Source organism: Anas platyrhynchos, chromosome 1 (assembly GCF_047663525.1).
Source record: "Anas platyrhynchos isolate ZD024472 breed Pekin duck chromosome 1, IASCAAS_PekinDuck_T2T, whole genome shotgun sequence".
Lineage (NCBI taxonomy): Eukaryota > Metazoa > Chordata > Aves > Anseriformes > Anatidae > Anas > Anas platyrhynchos.
The window spans coordinates 68,779,161-68,799,473 of record NC_092587.1 but is presented as its reverse complement, the minus strand read 5'-3'; the positions used below and the strand labels follow the sequence as shown (position 1 = coordinate 68,799,473).

At 41.1% G+C, this 20,313-nt stretch overlaps 1 protein-coding gene across 2 annotated transcripts; it reads right to left on the bottom strand.

The window, feature by feature from the left end:
* Positions 1–1,363: 1,363 nt before the first annotated feature.
* Positions 1,364–10,338, bottom strand: LOC101789652 (uncharacterized). Of its 2 annotated transcripts, XM_072040745.1 has the most exons (6): positions 9,653–10,338; positions 9,315–9,362; positions 9,104–9,176; positions 4,303–4,959; positions 3,392–3,493; positions 1,364–3,311 (listed from the first exon to the last, which is right to left on the bottom strand). In XM_072040745.1, exons 1-6 carry the CDS (start codon positions 10,085–10,087, stop codon positions 2,989–2,991), a joined length of 1,638 nt encoding a protein of 545 aa, XP_071896846.1. In that variant the 5' UTR covers positions 10,088–10,338; the 3' UTR covers positions 1,364–2,988. The 2 variants fall into 2 exon arrangements, with proteins under 2 accessions (XP_071896846.1, XP_021126279.2); XM_021270604.4 differs by lacking the exon at positions 9,315–9,362 and having other exon boundaries at positions 9,653–10,335.
* Positions 10,339–20,313: the final 9,975 nt, after the last annotated feature.

The window sequence follows — 20,313 nt, the reverse complement described above, 5'->3', positions numbered from 1 at the left end:
TTGCAATTTTGATGTTGCATTGAACACTGAGGACTAGAATAACTTGTTCTTCACTAGAAATGTTTTTTCATGCTTTTTAATGCCCAGGTTGAGACAGAGTTCAGCCTCTGAGCTATGCATTCACAGAGTATTTCTGTTCCCAGCTGTTCTCATTCTCCCATAATTAAGAGCTTTGCCCACTAAAGTGTGTTTTGAGGCCAACACCAACATAGGAAGACATTTCTTAATGGCACCATCTAGACTGATCTAGACTGCAGTGCCCACAGGGGGAAGACAAAAGGGGCAAGTGAACTATGGAGAGACTGATGAGTCACAAGAGATAGGTGATGCATTAAGGCAAGCATTTTATTATCACTGTATTTTCTTTCTTCAGCTGTCTGTAGGCAGCACAATTTCTTATGTTTCTTCTGATACAGCTGAGTATTTCTTGACATTGCTCTTCCTATGCAGCCTTCTCCTATTTTTCCCCCCTCACTTCTTTTCTTTGACTTACGCACACAGGCAATATGCATGTTTCCTCAGATTTGCTCCATTTGTCATGATTTTTTGGATTAAAAAAAGTCTGAAGAATGTCTCTCTTCAAAATCAGTCTTTTGGACGTTGTAAACCTCCCCACTACCCCTGGGAGGATATCAGATATGGCCACATGCACCAATACACTTTTACATCATCAGAGTACTGCACGGAATGCATGTAACATCCCAGAAACCTTCCAAAATAAGCAAGAAGCCCTCAAGTCTCACCCTACCTAGGTACAGGCAGATTTTTAGCAGCAGAGATGCTTTTCAGTACCATTTAAGTGTTTGTGAGTATAGAAGAAAGATTTCCAGCTTCAATTCTCACTTACTGAGAGGGAAAGGCCTAAAAATAAGAAGTGACAAGGTTTCTTGTGCTCCTCTGTTCTAATGCTTCCTCAATACACTTACAGTCCCCAATACACTTACAGTTCAGAGATATTTCAGGTCCATTTCCTCAAGTTCAGATAGGACCCAACATACATTAGAAAACACCAACACAAAAGGATATAAGTTTGCTACAAACTGCTCCTGAGCCTTGTAGCTAAGAGAAATATCATATACAAACTCCCTCTTCACAGGGAAGAAGGCTCCTTAAGACTAGATAGAATGTATCTGTTATTTAAGGCCTAAGTTGCAGAAATGACAGACTTAGTTATGTTTTCTTCTGAAGAACTTTCCAAGGAGAGAAATACTAGGAAATACCTAGACGCAGGGAAAAGGGAAGAGAGGGAGAACCAGGAGCTAGGAAAGGCCCATACATTCGAGTAACTGATCTCCAGTTCAGATATCACAGTCTAAGTACTGTTGCTCTTTTATGAGGGGGGAAAAAAAGCTCTCGCGATTCATTTATTTAAAAAGGCAACACTTTAATATTGAACATCTTAAAAACACTGAAATACAAAGTTCAACTGTTTTGAAGAGGAGATTCTGCTTTTACACAAAAGCAAATTGAACATCCAAGAAATTATGAACAGTTCCAAGAGTTTCCATAGATTTTTAGCAACTCTTATTATAGCTCTTAAGTCCAGAGCCACGTGACTCTGATATGCTTAACTGATAGAAAACAAACCCCAAACATTTCAGCATACTCCTCCTTCACTTTGAAGGAATGCCCTTTAAGGCCTCTCAATTTACCTTAAATTGATTCTATTGACTTAATATAAAATCCTGTATAATAAGAACTAGTGTGTTACTTTTGAAGTCTGCCTTTACACACACAAAATGTGTCATACCAGATCCCACAGGGTTTTATCTTTGCACCAGAATCTGACATCACCGTACTTTACATCACCAGCAAGATGACTTGTTAAGAGTAGTAGTGTTTCCTATTCTTAAAATCTAAATCCTATTTTATTCAGTACTAACACAGATCATTTTAACAAAGCAACAAAGCATCTTAAAAAGTGAATAAAATTTCCAAATTCAACACAGGTTCAAGAGAAATACTGCTACAGGTGCAAGCCACGAAGCTTATAATACATGCGGTGTATTATAGTCAATACATGCGGTGTATTATCGTCAACTTTGCTTCACTTTTGAAGCTCAAAAGCTCTGACACTACTACTAGACTGTGTCAGGTATGACCAAGGAGGTAGAAAGGACCAACCATTCTTAAAACTCTGCTCTTACTAACCTTAAAAGGCCTCACGGACTCCTGTAGGGACAATACTTTTTCCCCACAGATTTCACAAGATGGTGCACCTGAGCTTCAGTGTTCCTCTCCAAGCAGTAATTATTTCCTCAAGTCCTCCTACTACTCCCAATGAACTAAGACAACAGCATGCAATAACAAAAATACAAATGTTTTATAACTCTTGTTGACTTATTCTCATGAAATGTCGGGAAGCAAGGTAACCCTGAATGGTATTTTGTTTTTAAAGAAAATAATAAATCTAGTTTTAGTAGTAATGCTGGCCTGAGAATCAGTTACGGTCACCTACATTTAAAGCCTTACTGAATGAAAGAAGTTTTTGTAAATTATGCTGGGAATAGTGCTGCAGTTGATTTTAACCCTTTACAGATGTGTGCAAGTGACACACTTATATAAATTAGACTTAATAGGAGTTGCTTAAAGAATCCCTGAATATTTTATCATCAGCTTCAGCTCATTAGGAGAGGTCCAGTGACTGAAGTACATATTAAAGATGTACCATTTAGGAATCAAGGCTTAAATTTAAAGCAGTATCTTATATGTGGATATTCCATTTAACTGCACCTTGGTGATAAAGATCTCTTGGGTTGCCCTGACAAAACACATTGGTGGCCAACACCTCCGCATACTGCAATGAATAAATGGATTTGTTCACCTTCCATTAGATGATGCATCCTTCAAAAGCTGACAGTAAGGTCAGCATCTGCAAAGGTACGACAGTTTCAAACATGTTCTCATTCAACATTACAACACAGAGAAGACAGTATAAAATGGTATTTGCATTTGTTTACATTTGACACATTCATAGCACAAAGGTGATCAAGTTGTAGAAGCTGCAGGAAATTGAGAGGTTGGGTGCTGACTGAGAGAGAGGTGCTGAGGGAGAATTTCAGAAGCAGATGACTGGGATGAGCGATGGGTACTTTCAGAGAGGAGACTGCTAGGATTAAGAAGGGGAAAAGAAAGAGATGCCATTGCAGCAGCTTGCCGTCCTAGCAGCAGTCCTAAACTATAAACATTTGAATTAATGACATCATTGCCTGGCAGGAGTATATTTAGTTGTTTCTGAATTTGCTGCAGGACCTGCAGCTGACTTTGCTGATTCAGAAGAAGCATGTCCATGTTTTCCCTCATTTTCTTCACTGTACAAAGAAAAGAGAATGTCAATGTTTGCTACGTAAAAATAATTTGCATGGCAATCTAGACACCTTTTTATACTCACACTCTTCAAAAATAAGATCTGATTGATCCATATCAAGTTTCTCTGTACCACTCCTTTGCTGTTCTTTACGCTGCTGAGATGTACGTTCAGAACAGTATGCACCTAAAAGGAAGACAGTCTGAATCAAAACCTACTTCACCATCATCAATTGCTAGATCAGTATTTTAAGTATGTTTTCATACAATAAAAAGGCAGCTTAGTAACAACCCTTCCTCTCACCCATACATTAAAACTAAAACTTCACTCAAGTCACCTGATGACCCAGACTAAGCCAAACCAGAACTAAAACTAAACAGACATAGCCTCCTGAAATATTACAGACATGGGTTTTAACACATTCAAAATATGTTCACAACTGTATCTCTCACCTGAACTCCAGTAAGCTATAAAGCTTTCTTCTTGCTTCCCCCATGCACACTTTTCTCCTTTTTGAGGGGGACAGGGGAGTGAAAGCGCACAGGGTAAAGAAGCAAAGCTGGAGGAATGTGGCTCTTAAGGCACCATACAGGCACTGATTAACAAAGCCTAAATCCCTTCCGATTCCCTAAGCTTAGTGTTTTGTTGGTTAATCACTTCTGAAGACCTAGTGCTAGACATCAGGCAACACTATGTATCAGGAGTAAGGTGGACTTGAGAGCTTTGCAGTCTAAGGTCCCGAGCAGCCCTCATGATAAAGTATAAAATTTCAATTCAACTTCAGCACTTACCAGGTACTTCTTTAAATGCCGTATATAGGAAGGGGAGGGAAAAAGAAAAAAAAAAAAAGGAAAAAAAGGAAAAAATCCACCATACCCATATCCAAAGCAAGGAGGGGCTAGCATTTTGTAAGGACTGGAGATCACAGTGTCCAATACATCCCGTGCAAGTTTGTACAGCTTCAAATAAAACTCAGTAGATCTTAATTCAGTTACCTGATGTGTTTTTACTGGGGGTCTCTGTCACATGAATCCCTTGACCTTTGATGAAGCCTGAATATGGACAGATGCGATTTCCACACTCAGCACACCCACAGGGCTTCTCATCCACATGGGTTCTCTGATGTTGAGACAGCACTGTACTTTCACTCTGGCTGTGTGTATCACAAGAAAAGGCTTTCTTTTTTGCATGGATTTTGCGGTGAGCAATAAGATTTGAACTACAGCCAAAGCTCTTCTCACATTCCTTGCACTTGTATGGCTTCTCTCCTGTATGGATTCTCCTGTGCACTACCAGGCCAGCTTTTCTCTTAAATCTCTTTCCACATTCTAAACACTCAAATGTTTTTTCTCCTGTGTGGACTCTCATGTGGTTCAGGAGAGTAGTGGTCCCCTTGAAGCCTTTCCCACATTCAGTACACTTGTAGGGCTTTTCATCTGTGTGTAGCATCTGCTGATTAGCAATGAGAGTCAGTTTCCTGGAGCCTCTTCTTGCTTTGTGAGCAGGTTTATTGCACGTTGCCCTCTGATGCTGTTGTAGTCTGGCTGCCGCCCAGCCTGGACTGTGGGTTTCAGGTAGCTGAAGTGGTTCATTTTGCTCATGGCTTTCCAGGATATCACTTTCTTCTTCACTTTCAGTCAAAATGCAGTCCCCTGATGGAGCAAGACAGCAATCTGTTACTTCTCCTTCCCTAAGACAGGCAAGCATTTCCTTGTAAAACAAGTGAGTTTCTCAAGCCTAGCATCAACTTGCATCAAGTTCCCTTTTCACAAAGTGAAAGGGAAATTATGAAGATTGAATCAAGAAGACAAGGAATGGAGTGGCAGGAAGCAGTACATGGAAGAGAAGGGTAAAATCCTGCCTTTTCTCTGCCTTCCTTTCTACATTTTCCTATTCTTCCTCCTCTCAGGAAGTGGAGAAGGAAGACTACCAAAATGAAGGAAAGAAAAGGAACATGCTGAAACATCTCAGCCATCACAAAAAGCTAGTTTTAGATATTCATTCCTGAGGGCAACGCAGAAGACTTCAAGCCTGCTAAGTGAATATTAAAACTCTATTTTAAACCTATGTGTTTGGGCAAGGAGGGTTCATTATGAAGTCTCCTTCAAAGGAGACTTTGCCTCTTCCTGGGCAAAATGAAAAAGGTTTAGGTTGTTTCTCACTTTGCTTAAAGTTTTCAAGCTTCTTCAACCAGCATGAGTGTTTTTCCTAATAATCACAAAAAAAAAATAATACAATCACAAAAAAATTATTACAGGGATATTGTATATTCACAGAATCACAGAATTTCTAGGTTGGAAGAGACCTCAAGATCATTGAGTCTAACCTCTGACCTAACACGAACAGTCCCCACTAAACCGTATCCCTAAGCTCTACATCTAAACGTCTTTTGAAGACTTCCAGGGATGGTGACTCCACCACTTCCCTGGGCAGCCTGTTCTAATGTCTAACAACCCTTTCAGCAAAGAAGTTCTTCCTAACATCTAACCTAAAACTCCCCTGGCGCAACTTTAGCCCACTCCCCCTCGTCCTGTCACCAGGCATGTGGGAGAACAGGCCAACCCCCACCTCTCTACAGCCTCCTTTAAGGTACCTGTAGAGAGCAATAAGGTCACCCCTGAGCCTCCTCTTCTCCAGGCTGAACAAGCCCAGCTCCCTCAGCCGCTCCTCGTAGGACTTGTTCTCCAGGCCCCTCACCAGCTTCGTCACCCTTCTCTTGACTCGCTCAAGCACCTCGATGTCCTTCTTGTAGCAAGGGGCCCAAAACTGAACACAGTACTCGAGGTGTGGCCTCACCAGAGCCGAGTACAGGGGGGCAATCACTTCCCTAGCCCTGCTGGTCACACTGTTTCTTATGTAAGCCAGGATGCTGTTGGTCTTCTTGGCCACCTGAGCACACTGCTGGCTCATATTCAGCTGACTATCAACCATCACTCCCAGGTCCTTCTCCGCCTGGCAGCTCTCCAACCACTCATCTCCCAGCCTGTAGTGCTGCTTGGGGTTGTTGTGCCCTAGGTGCAGGACCCAGCACTTGGCCTTGTTGAACTTCATACAGTTGGCCTCAGCCCATCGGTGCAGCCTATCCAGATCCTCCTGCAGAGCCTTCCTACCCTCAAGCAGATCGACACACGCACCTAGCTTGGTGTCATCTGCAAACTTACTGAGGGTGCACTCAATGCCCTCATCCAGATCATTGATGAAGATGTTAAAGAGGACTGGCCCCAGCACCGAGCCCTGGGGGACGCCACTAGTGACTGGCCTCCAACTGGACTTCACTCCATTTACCACGACTCTTTGGGCCCGGCTATCTAGCCAGTTTCTAAACCAATGAAGCGTGCGCCAGTCCAAGCCAAGAGCAGCCAGTTTCTTGAGGAGAATGCTGTGAGAGACGGTGTCAAAAGCCTTGCTGAAGTCAAGGTAGAGCACATCCACAGCCTTTCCCTCATCCACCCAGCGTGTCACTTTATCATAGAAGGAGATCAGGTTCGTCAAGCAGGACCTGCCTTTCATAAAACCATGCTGACTGGGCCTGATCGCCTGCTTGCCCTGCAAGTGCTGTGAGATGACTCTCAAGATAATCTGCTCCATGAGCTTCCCTGGTACTGAGGTCAAACTGACAGGCCTGTAGTTTCCCAGATCTGCCCTCCGGCCCTTCCAGTAGATGGGCGTCTGTGGTGGTTTTACCGTACTGGGCAGCTAAACCCCACAACCGCTCTCTCACTCCCCCTCCTTTAGATGAGGAGGGGGAGAAGTAAAGCAAAGAACAACTCACGGGTTGAGATAAGGATAATTTAATTAAAGGGAAAATAATTATAATAATAAAATAAAGACTACCGAACTAACAATTTAACTAAGGGGAAATAAAAAGGGAAAGGGGAAAGGGAGGGGAAAAAAGGAAAATAAAAAGAAGGGAGGAAAACAAACAAACAAAATAAATGAAGGCTATATGGAAGTGCAGAGGAAAGAAATTACTCTCTACTTCCCACAAATGAGCGATGATTGACCACGTCCTTGAAGCAAGGCCTCAACGCACGCAGCCGGTGTTCGAGAGGAGGACCGACGTCTTCCAAACGAGAGCCCACCCCTCCTCTCTTCTTCCTGTTTTCCCCTTTTATTGCTGAGTGTGACATCACATGGTATGGAATATCCCTTTGATTGGTTTAGGCCAGCTGCCCTAGTGATGTTTCTCTCCTCAACTTTTGCCCACCCCCTAGGAGGGTTAGAGGAAGGCCTAATACTGTGCCACTGCTGCTCAGCAGCAGACACAACACTGGTGTGATAACACTGCTGTTCCAGCTACAAGTACAGCGTACGGCACTGTATGGGCTGCTGCTGGGAAAGTTAACATTCCAGCCAGACCCAATACAGCGTCACGTTTGCTAGCCGCCAGACAACTGGGACCTCCCCCGATAGCCAGGACTGCTGATAAATGATGGATAGTGGCTTGGCCAGCTCCTCTGCCAGTTCTCTCAGTACCCTTGGGTGGATCCCATCCGGCCCCATCGACTTGTGCACATCCAAGTGCCGTACCAGGTCACCAACCATTTCTTCGTGGATAGTGAGGGCCACATTCTGCTCCCCATCCCCTTCCACCAGCTCAGGGTACTATTTTTATATTATTGCATCAGAAGCCAAAGGAGTTACATCTTTAGTGGTAAAAAAATAAATAAATAATTAACTCTACGTCTAGATCTAATGACACCTACTTTTCATGTAGTGGCAAGCTAAATAAACATCATTGCAGGGAAACCTCACAGCAAACATTTAGCCATGGCCTTTTATTTCCTAAAGAAAGCAATTTATGTATCGCGTAAATGATAATGAATGAACACACAACCCACAGTTCAGCTATTTTACTCTGCTAAGTTTTCTATTTACATCAGTTCAGCATTAATAGAATTATTAGTTAGTAGCATCTAATGCATACTTATCCGAACTTCATTTTTATAATTATCTTAAGATGTTTACTATTAATACAAATGGAGGATTGAGAAAGGGCTTAGCAACTCTGATTTAGCATTAAAGTATCAGTTACTTACACTGTATATACTTTAGTTTGACACAGAGAGTTTTATTTTTCCTCCAACAAAAATCAGGGTATGCTCAAGGTATCACTCTGAAATGCAATTTCAGCCTATTAAAGAATTAAAGATCTTAGGTAACATGATCTTTAAGATCAAAACGCTCTCTATTTACACAGCCACAATTGCTAACATCTAAATATCAGCAATAAAAGAAAGACAAAGAACATACACATCAGTGAAGGCACTGAACTAGCTTTCTCTAAGAAGGATGAAGAAGCTTCTTACTTGCAGGAGCAGGTAAGGACATTTTCTCACTCGACAACCAAACAACTGGTAATTTGCAGAAGCTCATGCAGAGACCTCGGGTTGCTAACAGTGAAACGAGAACCTGAACAACACGCCATTACTAACCAGAGCCCATGCTGGGTAGGCATGCAATTCAGAAGCTGCTAGGCAACTCCTTCAGACCTTCCTTAACTGAAGAAGCTTCTAGAAAGAGATGTTGGTTTCCTTCATTCCAAATTCACTATATTATTTTAAAACAGTCACCAGAAAAACACTGGGGAAAAAAAAATAAATAAATAAAATAAAACAAAACAGAAACACTTAATACCAACCCCTGAACCCTTTGCACCAGCCTAGCACACAATACACATCCCAGCAAGCCAGAACAGAGAGGCCTGCTGGAAAGAGGCAGCACTGGGTCCCGGACACCATTTTACAGATCCCTAAGGTTCCCTCCACATTTTAACTAGCATAAGTTACATCTTACCTGTATAACCTACAAAAAAATTATTTCCATGCTTCTGGATATTAGAGAATGCGGTTTCTTCTGCTGGTTCCATCTAGAAGAAGGGAGGAGAGGTGGAGCGTGAAACCTTCCTTCACACATACAGCAGGGGAAGGGTGACACAGGTGTATTGCATTTTAACTACAAACAGGCCATCTAATGGAGCAAATCTGCATACGCTATTGACTCTTACTTTATAAATAGAGAGGATGAGGGGCCAGAAAGTCCTGAAGTATGCTGCCTTGCAGGTTGGAAGGTTCAATCATGAGCCAGAAAAAAAAAAAAAAAAAAAAAAAAAAGCAAAACACGGTATATAACCTTAACACAAAGAACAACAAAACCCCTTCAGGGGCAGCAAAGGCTCTCAGCACTGTGGCCTGCTCCTCAGCCAGCCTCAACACCTCCACCTTTAGTGCTGCACCTCTGCTGGTAGCTCTCCCCGTTCCCTCCAGAACCACCCACCCCTAGCCAAAGCCCGGCGTGCAGCCGGACCCCAAACATGCTTGCGGCCATCCAGCCCCAGGCCCCTACCTTCACCCGCACGGGGCTTCGGGGCTGGCAGCTGGCCCCGAGGCTGCGATGTGTCAACGCCAAGCTCCCGCAGGGGCCCCAAGTGCCCGGGACACGCCGGGCCCGGCCCAGTCGCTGTCTGTAGGTTCCCGGCGCGGCTCCCCGGCCCCTACGGCCCGGCCCCTGCATGCTCTGCCCCCGGGGCACCGCCGGGCTGGGGAGGCCGGGAGTGGGAGCGGGGCGGGGGGGAGCCCCGGCTGCTGGTGGCTCTGCCTTCAGCCAGGCGGCGGGCAGCGGCCTGCCTTCCCGGCTAGCCCTCGGTAATCGCTGCTTCCTCAGGGTAAGGTGGGGCATTAGCTTCATGGCCCCACAGGCAGCCGCGGGTGCCCTCCAGTAGCTTAGTGCTTTGGCTAGCTTGTGCTCTGAGGGCATGTGGTTATTTGGGTCATCTGGCATGTTTCACCTGTCCCTTCTGATGCGGTTGCTCTGAGAGCAGGATTATTTTACTCACTGCAAGTACAGCAGAGAGCATAGGCAAGGTCTGAGCCTTGCCTGAGGTTCAACAGCATTGACCCAGGAGAAACACTTGCTTTTCGTTACAGACATATGCAGCTGGTGGGGAAGACCTGCCTCATGTATCCAGATGCAATGGACAATATGCAGCAGCTACTGGAACAGAGTGACCCTAAAACTCGAGCTAAGGAACAAGACACTGAGGTAGTGGTCTGTCTTTCATGATGCCTCAGCTGAGCAGCCCACAGAGCCACAGGAACTAACCGCTACTTAGTTCTCCTGGCAGCCTCCATCTCCTTAAGGCATCCCCTTGCTCCTTCCTTCCACCTCTCCCTTGTCTTCATCAGGTGGGAGGAATGGATGAGCTGATGGACGTGCTGGAAGGTATCACCTGTTACTGGACTGTGTGCTCAACACCCTTTGCATAGGCTCTGCGAATTAGTCACATCTCCCCAACAGCACACACTTCCTCTGAGATATTTCTGTGTGGGTGATGTTTTCAGCCTTGTGGGTGCTGTGAATGTAATGCTGCCAACTCATAGTGGAAGGGGGTAGGAAAAGTGACTCTCTGTGGCTCTGCTTCCTTCCTTTCCAGGCTATGGAGCCATAACCACAGCTTTTCCACAAAGCAAGACCAAGCTCAGAAAGCTGGCCTGTTCCACAGCATAAATTGCCCCATAGTTCTGCTTCCCCATTTTGTCTCCCAGAATAACTCTGTGAGGTGCAATTAGTGTCTTCATAGCAGCACCCACAAGCTGTACAAACCCAAGGGAGAGCAGCTGGAAATCCCTGCTTCCTTTTCCCAAAGAAAAAAGGCTCCAGGTCCCTGCCATCTTTCCTCAGTAAATTCCAAGCCCTACAAGTGAAGGGAATGTTGCCACTCCTGCCCACACAGTGGCAATCAGCGATTTCACTGAATTTCGTTTCCACACTATGTACACACAAGTCAAGAGCTCAGTGAGCAAGGTAGGCTGCATCTTTCCCTTTGTCTGTGGAATCAACATATTCTCCATCCACACATTACAATAGAATATTCTGTTTGCTTTCAATGTCTACTCATTTCCAAAGGACCACTAAAGTCTGTCCAAACTGGAACATTCCCCCCCAAAAAAGTATTTCAGTTTTGTTAAAATAGTTTTTAAGAAAAAGAAAAGGTAAAACAAAACAACAGCAACAAAAATTGCTCCATAAACTCTCTTTTCAACGATTTCTGAGAGTCAAGCATAATCCCATAACTCCAAAAAAAATATGTTAAAACATCATTGTATTTGATTGCAAAGTCACAAGAGTTAAATATCAGTCCCTTCGTTCCAAATCTTTTATTTGCCTCATCCTCATTGAAAAAAATAAAGGAATTTTCCTAGGAGGAGCCAGTTCACCTTGTCTGAAGACAAAGGTTCAGAGGAAGACTAGATCTATCACAAGATCTTTCTTTCCTCCTGAACAGCAGCCCTTACAGTTTCTCTTTTTGCTTCCGTTACAGCCACTCCTTTTTTCTTTCTGAAGGCCTAAGGCCTTCTAGGGGAGAAATAAAGCCACCAGTATGAAAGTAGAGATCACGACTGACCTGTCAGAGAAGTGATCCAAGACTCACCTGCAAATACACCTGCCAGTGAGAAAACTTTATTATAAATTAAACATTTCCATCTTACACTTTTTAAAAATTAAAAGAAAACCTATAGTGATTTTGAAAAACTGGATTGCCCATCTGTGGCAGATACAGCCAATTTATGGCAAATGTCCCTTTTCAAGAGTCACTTTAAGAGCTCTAGTAATCATCCAAGTACAATCACAGCAGATTCTCCTGCTGTAACTACGAATTTAGAAAGTAGCCACATAAAGCTTAAAACTCCTGCAAAAGAAAAACCTAGGTATTCATTTTTTACTGACATGGAACCTAAATAGAGAACAAAGACAAAAATTTGTATTATCTTCTCCAATGAAAAGCTGAAATAGTTGCTTTTCCATCTCAGCATTGCAGAGCTACTTGGAACATGCCCAGGAACTCAGTTGCATGTCTGTCAGGTCACCAGAGGATAACAAATTCATCAGCTTGAGCATTACATATGGTTCTTTCTTTCCTAAAATGAAGAAGCAGAAATTATGGTTGAAATAATTTTTCTCCCTTAAAATTCAGTGGTTCACTCTAATTTTCGTTGTAATGTAAGAAAAAAAACAGCAGGTGGAGACCTACCATTGTACTATATTTACATTACAAATAGTTTCTTCATGACCCTGTAATGGCCAAAGACATATCTGTACTTTGGTATTGTACTAACACAAAATGAAGTATTTTTTTTTGCCAAAATAGTATTTTCTACACAGTAGAGTGACATTGACAGAATTCCCTCAAGTGGAGAAACACTCATACACAATAGCATGATTTATTGTGTATTTTTGACATTTTGCAATTGAAAGCCTGAATTTCAGCTTTCCAGAATTATCCAGAAAAGCCTCATCACATTTCCAAGGAAACTAAGAAATTGTCCAAAGCACAGTTATATACAGTATGGCTGTTTGAATAATTGCAGATGACAAGAATACTTGCAAAATTGTAATGTAGGAATAATTAGAAAAGCATCGAGGGAGTTTAAGATTAGTATTAAAGCATGATTTATCACTTTTATTTTTATTCCATGCATTTTGGTTTTGGTAGTATATTGTAGATCTATTTCAAAGTTGGGTAGACCCCCCATTTTTGAGGATTTCCTGGTTTTGCAAGGAAGAATAATTAAGTGAATTTCTTAAATGCAAAGTATTTGAGTGTTGGTGAGTGTAGATCATGCTTACAGGATAGGAGATATGGGAAACAGACTCAGAAAAAGTTTTCAGAAGTCATGGTGAATATCAGCAGAACATAAGCTCCAGTGGTGATGCTGTGGTGAAATAGCTAGTGTAATTCACAGAAATATAAACCAGAAAACACTACATAAAACCAAAGATATTCAAAATATTCACCCCATATTTATAACTTGGACAATTACTTCTAGCAAGCAAGAACAGATTAGCTATTGGGTTTGAAATAAGAGTTAACACAAAAAAGTTCCTTGGCTTGTATTAAGAAAGAAGTCAAACTATCACGGTCATCTTTTCTGAACTCTACCCAACCACCACCCCCAAAAGCAAAACACAAGAAACACAAGAAAGCAAAAACAAGCAAAACACAAGAAAGAAAACAAACAAACAAACAAACAACAAACATCCCATGGTACTTAATTGTCTGGTACCCCACTGAAATCTATGAAAATATTCTTAAATAAAGGATGTCAGGACCTTGAAGGCTTGAGTAAACCTTTGTGGCAGGAAGAGGACACATCAAGGAGACCGACAGAGGATGAAAACACAAGAATATGGAAGTTGTACCTTCAAGAACCAAGCAGTGGGTCCTGGAGATTTTGTGGCTAGATGGGAAGTTCTCATTTGGAGCATCAGGGAGAGTTCCCAGCACCAATGGACAGGTATTTCCTTCCAGGATTGATTCCAGGATTGGCAGAAACTTTTGGACAACTAATCTGTGTGTTTTCAGCATAATACAACAGATGCTAGAGTTAATCTGACACAAAAATTCTGTAAATCAATAGCATTTAATTAATTTAAGTAAGCATACAAGCTAGTAAAAATTCTCCCCAAACAAATCTTGTCATTAAACTTTAACAAAAATTTGGCAAGAGAGGTAACAACAGATAACTCTTGTGATAATAGCTAATTGCACTCAAAAGCAGAGATTTATCAAAAGCAGAGAAAGACATTTAAATGGCTTAAAATGTGTGAAAATAACAATTTCAGATGAGGGCCTTTTTTAACCCACGTGGGAAACAATTCAATTTCGTTGCAAAACCGGTCGAAATGACTGATTTGATATCCTTCAAAAGTGCCACCTCCTGGCCAATTTAGGAAACAGCGTTTCAGTCTAATGAAAGGAGAATTACTGGAAATCAGGTTTTGGTGTAGCCATCACGATGGCTTAGGAGACAAAGAATCACAGATGGAGTACATGATAATGCAGTCTTACAGTCTTGCTGCGCAAGTCATTGGAGACAAGAGAATGTAGACCTTTGTAGTAGATAGTCTATATGGGTGTTGCATCACAGCATAACAACAATGAAAAAGGTGCATCTGTAGGTGAAATCCCTGGGGCAAAACCCATGTCACTTTATAGTCTGGGATATGTCCTGTGAATTAAGGACTAAAACAGTCTGACTCAACAAAGTCCTGAAAAAAAGGTAAATAGTGGCATATCCCATCTTCATTTGCACCCTCATACTGGTGCATGTAACTTACTTGCAAATATAATTATGTGACATGAGCCTATATGTACATAAAATGGCATTGTGCTGTTAGCATTAATCCAGCAAATGCATCTCCATTATATTACTGAAGTTGTAAGAAGGCCTCCTTCTCCACATAATGTTTCTCAAGTTTTATTCATTCCTAGATAATCACTATATTCTGGCTGAATTGGAACTGAAATAGAGGTAAAAGAATTGTTCCCGCACTAAACAGGTATTTAGGGACACTATATGAAGCTTATAGCTCACAGAATCATAATAAATGATACTTCTTTTATATTTTCCTTTCCATGTGGCTGAGAAGAATTTTTCCATACTCAGACTGCTGTTGTCCAAGTCATCCATGGAAGCACTCACATTCAAAGTTGACTTCCTGAACCTAGATTTGTGGACAGAAAGTATCTGAATTGGAAATGGTGAAGTACTGAATTTGGATCTAAGACTATGGCCTCACACACCTGAAGAAAAAGCATATCTTGCTTTTTTTTTTTTTTTTCCCATCCAAGCCCTGACTGTAACTTACACTTACAGGAAAGAATTGGATTATGATAGTAAAATGCTCTTAATAAGAACACCAAGGAATCAGTAATTGCTGATTACTCTTGAGAATAAAAACAAAAAGCCACAGCAAACATCACCCTTACAGCAGGAGCTGGTTACAGACTCCTGCAAGCAGATGGTGGCAGCAGACTCCCAGCAGAAGTGGCTGCCAACCCATTTGCAAGGGGTGAGTGTGCAGTAGCAGGAAGCAGTCATCCAGGCAGAAGCCAACTGCAGTGGTTAGCTTTGATTAGAGCCCTTTTTATTCTCGGGACACTAATCTCTAAATAAAGAAAATCATTGGATTTTATAATGTAACTCTTAGTTAACAAACTGTGTAAAAGGGAAATTGTACAGCTCAGCAAATGTTAAGCTACAGCAGGAATCCTGAGAATGTGAAAACCCTTACAATAAAGGAAAAGGTTTCTGGTGTTCCTGTTCCAGTTCATCTAGTTTCAGCTTGTTGCTGTAGAGCTACCAAGAAAGAAAAGCATGCTGCCAAGTTAATTTGGTGTTGCCAAAATCTGTCTCCGTTCTAGCTATTGTCTGGGCCTTGACCCTTTTACTGCTCAGTGGAACTTTTGTCTTTCATAAGTAGTCATGGATAATTTTGTTGATGATTTGTATCATATATCTATCTGGGGAAAAGTAGAACTTGATGTGCTGTTTTAATGATATTTATTATTTTCCTATTTAAAATACAATGGGCAGTCTATCATGTTGGTTGTACAGCTTCTCTTTATATTCAGTCTCAATCAGTAGCTATTATAAACACAGAATTGAAGCTGTGCAAGTCATTGGAGACAAGAGAATGTAGACCTTTGTAGTAGATAGTCCATATGGGTGTTGCATCACAGCATAACAACAATGAAAAAGGTGCATCTGTAGGTGAAATCCTTGGGGCAAAACCCATGTCACTTTATAGTCTGGGATATGTCCTGTGAATTAAGGACTAAAACAATTTTATAGCTCAATAAATTGAAAACCTGGCATAATATACAACACAACGTCACTAAACTGTCCATCTAGCCTGTAGCTCTAGAGGAGATTTTTCACAAGAATGGTCAATTATTGATTTAAAGACTACACATAACAGAACAATCTCTAACATACAAAGACAGATGTTCTAGTGAAAACAAACAAACACAACAAGCATATCTTATTTCTAATCCAGTTTTGTCCTGTTTAATTTCTACACGTTGGCACATAATATGCCTTTGTCTGCAAAATTAAATAACCCATTCTAGTCAGAAATCTTCACATATGTAAAAGTAATTTGGACAAGAACTGTATTTTTTCAACAGTCTATTAGTCTCTTATTCTGTGACAGATTTTTCCTGACTGCATACCAATTTCACGGTTTTGTTCTAAACCAGTCCCTATTTCTCAGCATCTTCTTTTCTGTGTTGCCACCTGTATACAACAACCTTTCATTCAAGCTTACCTTGCTCAACAGCCACTCTGTGTGAATGTGCTCCATTTGCTCTTCTCTATTGGTTAACAAACCTCATGGTGATATGAGCCACATATTGCTTAAGAGGTCATTTTAATGAGCTATCTTAATCACCATCGAAAAGATCCACCTTTAAATTACTTTTTTTTTTTTTAATTATTATTTTATTTATTTTTAATGGCAGCCAAAGAAATGGTTTAGCACTGAATGAAGAATTCCTAAGTCAGACATACATTTCCTCTATCCCCAAGGCTCTTGTTGATCGGGGCTGCTACATGAGCAGGGGGAAAGCTGGAAACTGAGAGTGACCCCAGCACAGGCTGTACCCCCAGCACCTGATCAGGGTGAGCAGAACTGTGGCAGCAACAGTTGCTGGTCCCAGCTTCAGTCCAGGGATCATCAGCTAAAGTGAAGGTTAGTAGTCAGGCCCTAGGAAAACCCTGGAGGTCCAGACAATAACTGAGGGAGAGCGCTGAGCACAGGCAAACCTCCAAAATGGCTCAAGTTAGGACCAGGCACCCAGATGTGAGATGAAATGGGGCTTTGGAGACCATGGGGCAAAGCAGAGGTGGGTCCTGGAGGAGGTGGATCAGGGCCATCCTGCCATGACAGGCAGTAACCAAGGGAAGATGCTTAGGGAAAGTGACAGTCAGCAGTACTTATGACACTTCTACTACTCTCCCAACAACCAATTCATTTCAACATTTAAGGCAAGTCTTGAGCAGAACTGGGAGGGGAAAGCAGGTACTTAATGATGATCATGTCATTTTCTTTTCTATAACTACCCTGTTTACCTTTGAACCCATGTATACAACATTTCTTTGTGGTGATTTCTCACACCTTATACATACTGTATGAAAAGCCAACTCCTTTGTTTGCTTTGAACATGTTCTCTACTATCTTGGTTTCATACTCCCTAGTACTTGTATTGGCAAGGATTGTGAGCTGCTGAACCCCAGCAATACTTTCCATGACACTCCATGTTCTCCATTTTGTTACTTTTTTACACATTAATCAGGCCTAATCTCTATTCTATTGGTCATCCTTGTATCCACATACATATTCATGCTTTGTGTGCTCTTTCACTGCCCAGGGATTTTATTTTTTTATTTTTTGACCTGGGACTTCCTGAGGTGGCCTCTATACTTTAAAAAGTCTTCAATACATTTTTTCCTCTTCATCTAGATGCTATTTAAACCTATGTAAACTTTTATCTCCATAATTCTACTATTTGTGAGGTGAATAAGTACCTCTGTTCATTTATTTTGCTTGTTTTTAATACCCTATTGTGTTCTTGTATTAAACAACTGTGCTCACTTCCTTCTTATTGCTTATGATTTTCAGTAATGTTTGTGTATTTGCACATACTTTTAAAATACCTCTTGAACTTAGCTACTATGTACTGTGTGCTTCATAGCTTCTAGAAAGGAGTAACATGCTTAAAAATTTAATGTTATTCAGGATTAAGTTGTGTGCCTCAGTTAAACCGCATTGTGCCATCAACACTCAAGCAAGCCGAAGTGATAACATCAGTGTTTTCTCTCAGATGTTAATAATCGTGTTACCATTTAAAAATATTACAAAAGATGTTTCATACATCAGTCTTACTCATTATTTTGAGCACATCAAGGAGGCAACCTCTTGTTATTCAGCCTATTTAGTTTGATAATTTTCCAACATTTACTCCCTGTCTTCTGGAAATTCCCTCAGATTACAAGATCATATATAGCAACATGATAGTTTCACAAGTATGGGGTAGCTGCTTTTCTTTCTTTGACCTGAACGTACTTAATCCTATACTGATACTTTTTTCCTTTCAAATGCTGGGAGAGCATGAGCAATGGTTCAAATACATTATGTCCACAGTGTATTGAATCCACCTTTATTCCCACTTCATTGGTTAGAATTCTTTGATTTTTCCCTCCTGACATGACTAGAAATTATGAGCCTAAAAATAGGATATTTTATATCATCTGAGATGCATAGAAGAGAAAATGTTCATTGACTCATATGCCCAAGGCTTGGTTGTACATCCTATCCGGTGACATGGATTGGTAGCCTTGTGTGCCATTTAGGATATTTGTTATGATGATGAAGATGTATGACTACTGTTACATTACATGGCATACAGCTTGTGGGTGCTTCTGAACAAGGTGGTGAGTCCCACTCTGGCCTCACAAGTTGACATCAGTGACTGGGAAATCTCCTCAGCAAATTCTTTTAGCAGTATTACCTTTGAAAATGAAAAGCATTTGCTTCTTTGCAGTCTCTCAGTTATGCTTTAATATTTCTAATACAAACAATAATAACTGTAAATTTGGTGACCTTTGCGATACATTATCAGTTGTAGATTTAGTTTAAGATGAGAAATTCTGGCAGGAAGAACCCAAACGATCCAAGTTCCTTGGCTCTGAGACCATGTGTTCATCTATTACAACCAATCCAGAACAAGTATCTCTGGTCAGACACCCATCCCGTGCATCGACTTTAATAACTGAAGTACTAAAATAAAGCAGAAGATTTGGAAATAATTCAAAGTGAAAATGCTTGTAACTTACAGATCTTTGCTGAAAGGTGAAAGGAAAAAAGGGCTACTATTTAAACCATGAGAAAGATAAGACTTGCTGAAGCAAATCCTTTATCATATTCCTCTTCTTACGTGTAAAGAAAATGAGTCATGGAAGTAAAACCCATGTTTTAGAAGAATCATCCGCTAAGTACAGGCATATGTACATAAGCTTAGGTTATAATACAAAGTTCTTTTTTCCCCTGTCTCCCCACCTCTTCCTTCCCCTCCCCTTCTTGTGAGTCCCTTCAAATAGAGACCCTTCTTTACATTTCTGGAAATTTACTCATTTCTATTAGGCAGGAAATTATGAAAGTTTCTGATATCTGTCAAAGTGTGCACTGCCTGAGACTGGGAATAAACCAAGATTAAGTTTTATTTACCTTGAGACCTGTTGATATCAAGCATCTCTCTTATTCCTGGATGCTGGTGCATTTTGGTATTTTTCATTGGTTTTATAACAATATGGTATGAATGAGACCTGAGACTAGGCTTCCAATCTTTGTGATTCACTGTAGCCAGAATGCTTCAGTTAGTCCTATACTCAAAAATCTTCCTCATTATTTTTATTTTGTTTCTTTAGTTCAATATCCAGCTATACAAATCAGATGACCAGACACAGCTCTTCAGTGCCCCATTGCCTGCAGCCTCCAACACTCACCCGGTGGAACACCTGGCAGCCCCTGTCCTGGCTCTCCTATATTCAAGACCACTATCTAAACAATCATGCACATGGCAAACAGTGGGCAGCATCAGTTCTTCTTCTGTCAACAGTATTTTCTGAAGTGATGGGTCTAAATCCTTACCTTCTGCCAAGACAGGTACTTAAACAACACCCGTCTTCTTGGTATTCCTATTGCAAAGATTAGGTAGTTCCCTAATGGCACACTGTAAGTATTTATCATCAGTAAAGCTCAGTAAATTCTCTTCTTATCCATCTGTCCCTTGCCATGCATCCCACAGAAGGTATTCAGCATCTGCCTGTGATGTGCAAGCTCAGCCAGGCAGCAGTGTACCTACAGTCACTGCTGAGATGCAAGTGATGCAATACAAGATTGTTTTGCCATTATTATTATGAAGGATGAGGCCTACCTTTCATTATACACACTAAAATATTAATTGCTTTAAAGGATGCTATCTCTAACGTTGCTGTCACTATCTTTTTTAGTGCAAGCATTCCTGAGATTTTGTTCCATGCAAAACAGTCCTCCATTGTACTCACCATCTCAAATTTATTTAATACCAAATATTGTCAAACTGCAAAAATGATGTATAAAGGGATACTATGATACATATCTTAGTTTCAGATGACAAATATAAT

Excerpts from the sequence above, each read along its gene's own strand:
- LOC101789652 (XM_072040745.1), bottom strand. The coding sequence starts at position 10,087 with ATGCCAGATGACCCAAATAACCACATGCCCTCAGAGCACAAGCTAGCC. Across the intron at positions 9,177-9,314 it reads TCATCCTCTCTATTTATAAA|ATGGAACCAGCAGAAGAAAC; the intron begins GTAAGAGTCAAT and ends CCCTTCTTCTAG. Across the intron at positions 3,494-4,302 it reads CCCCAGTAAAAACACATCAG|GTGCATACTGTTCTGAACGT; the intron begins GTAACTGAATTA and ends TCTTCCTTTTAG.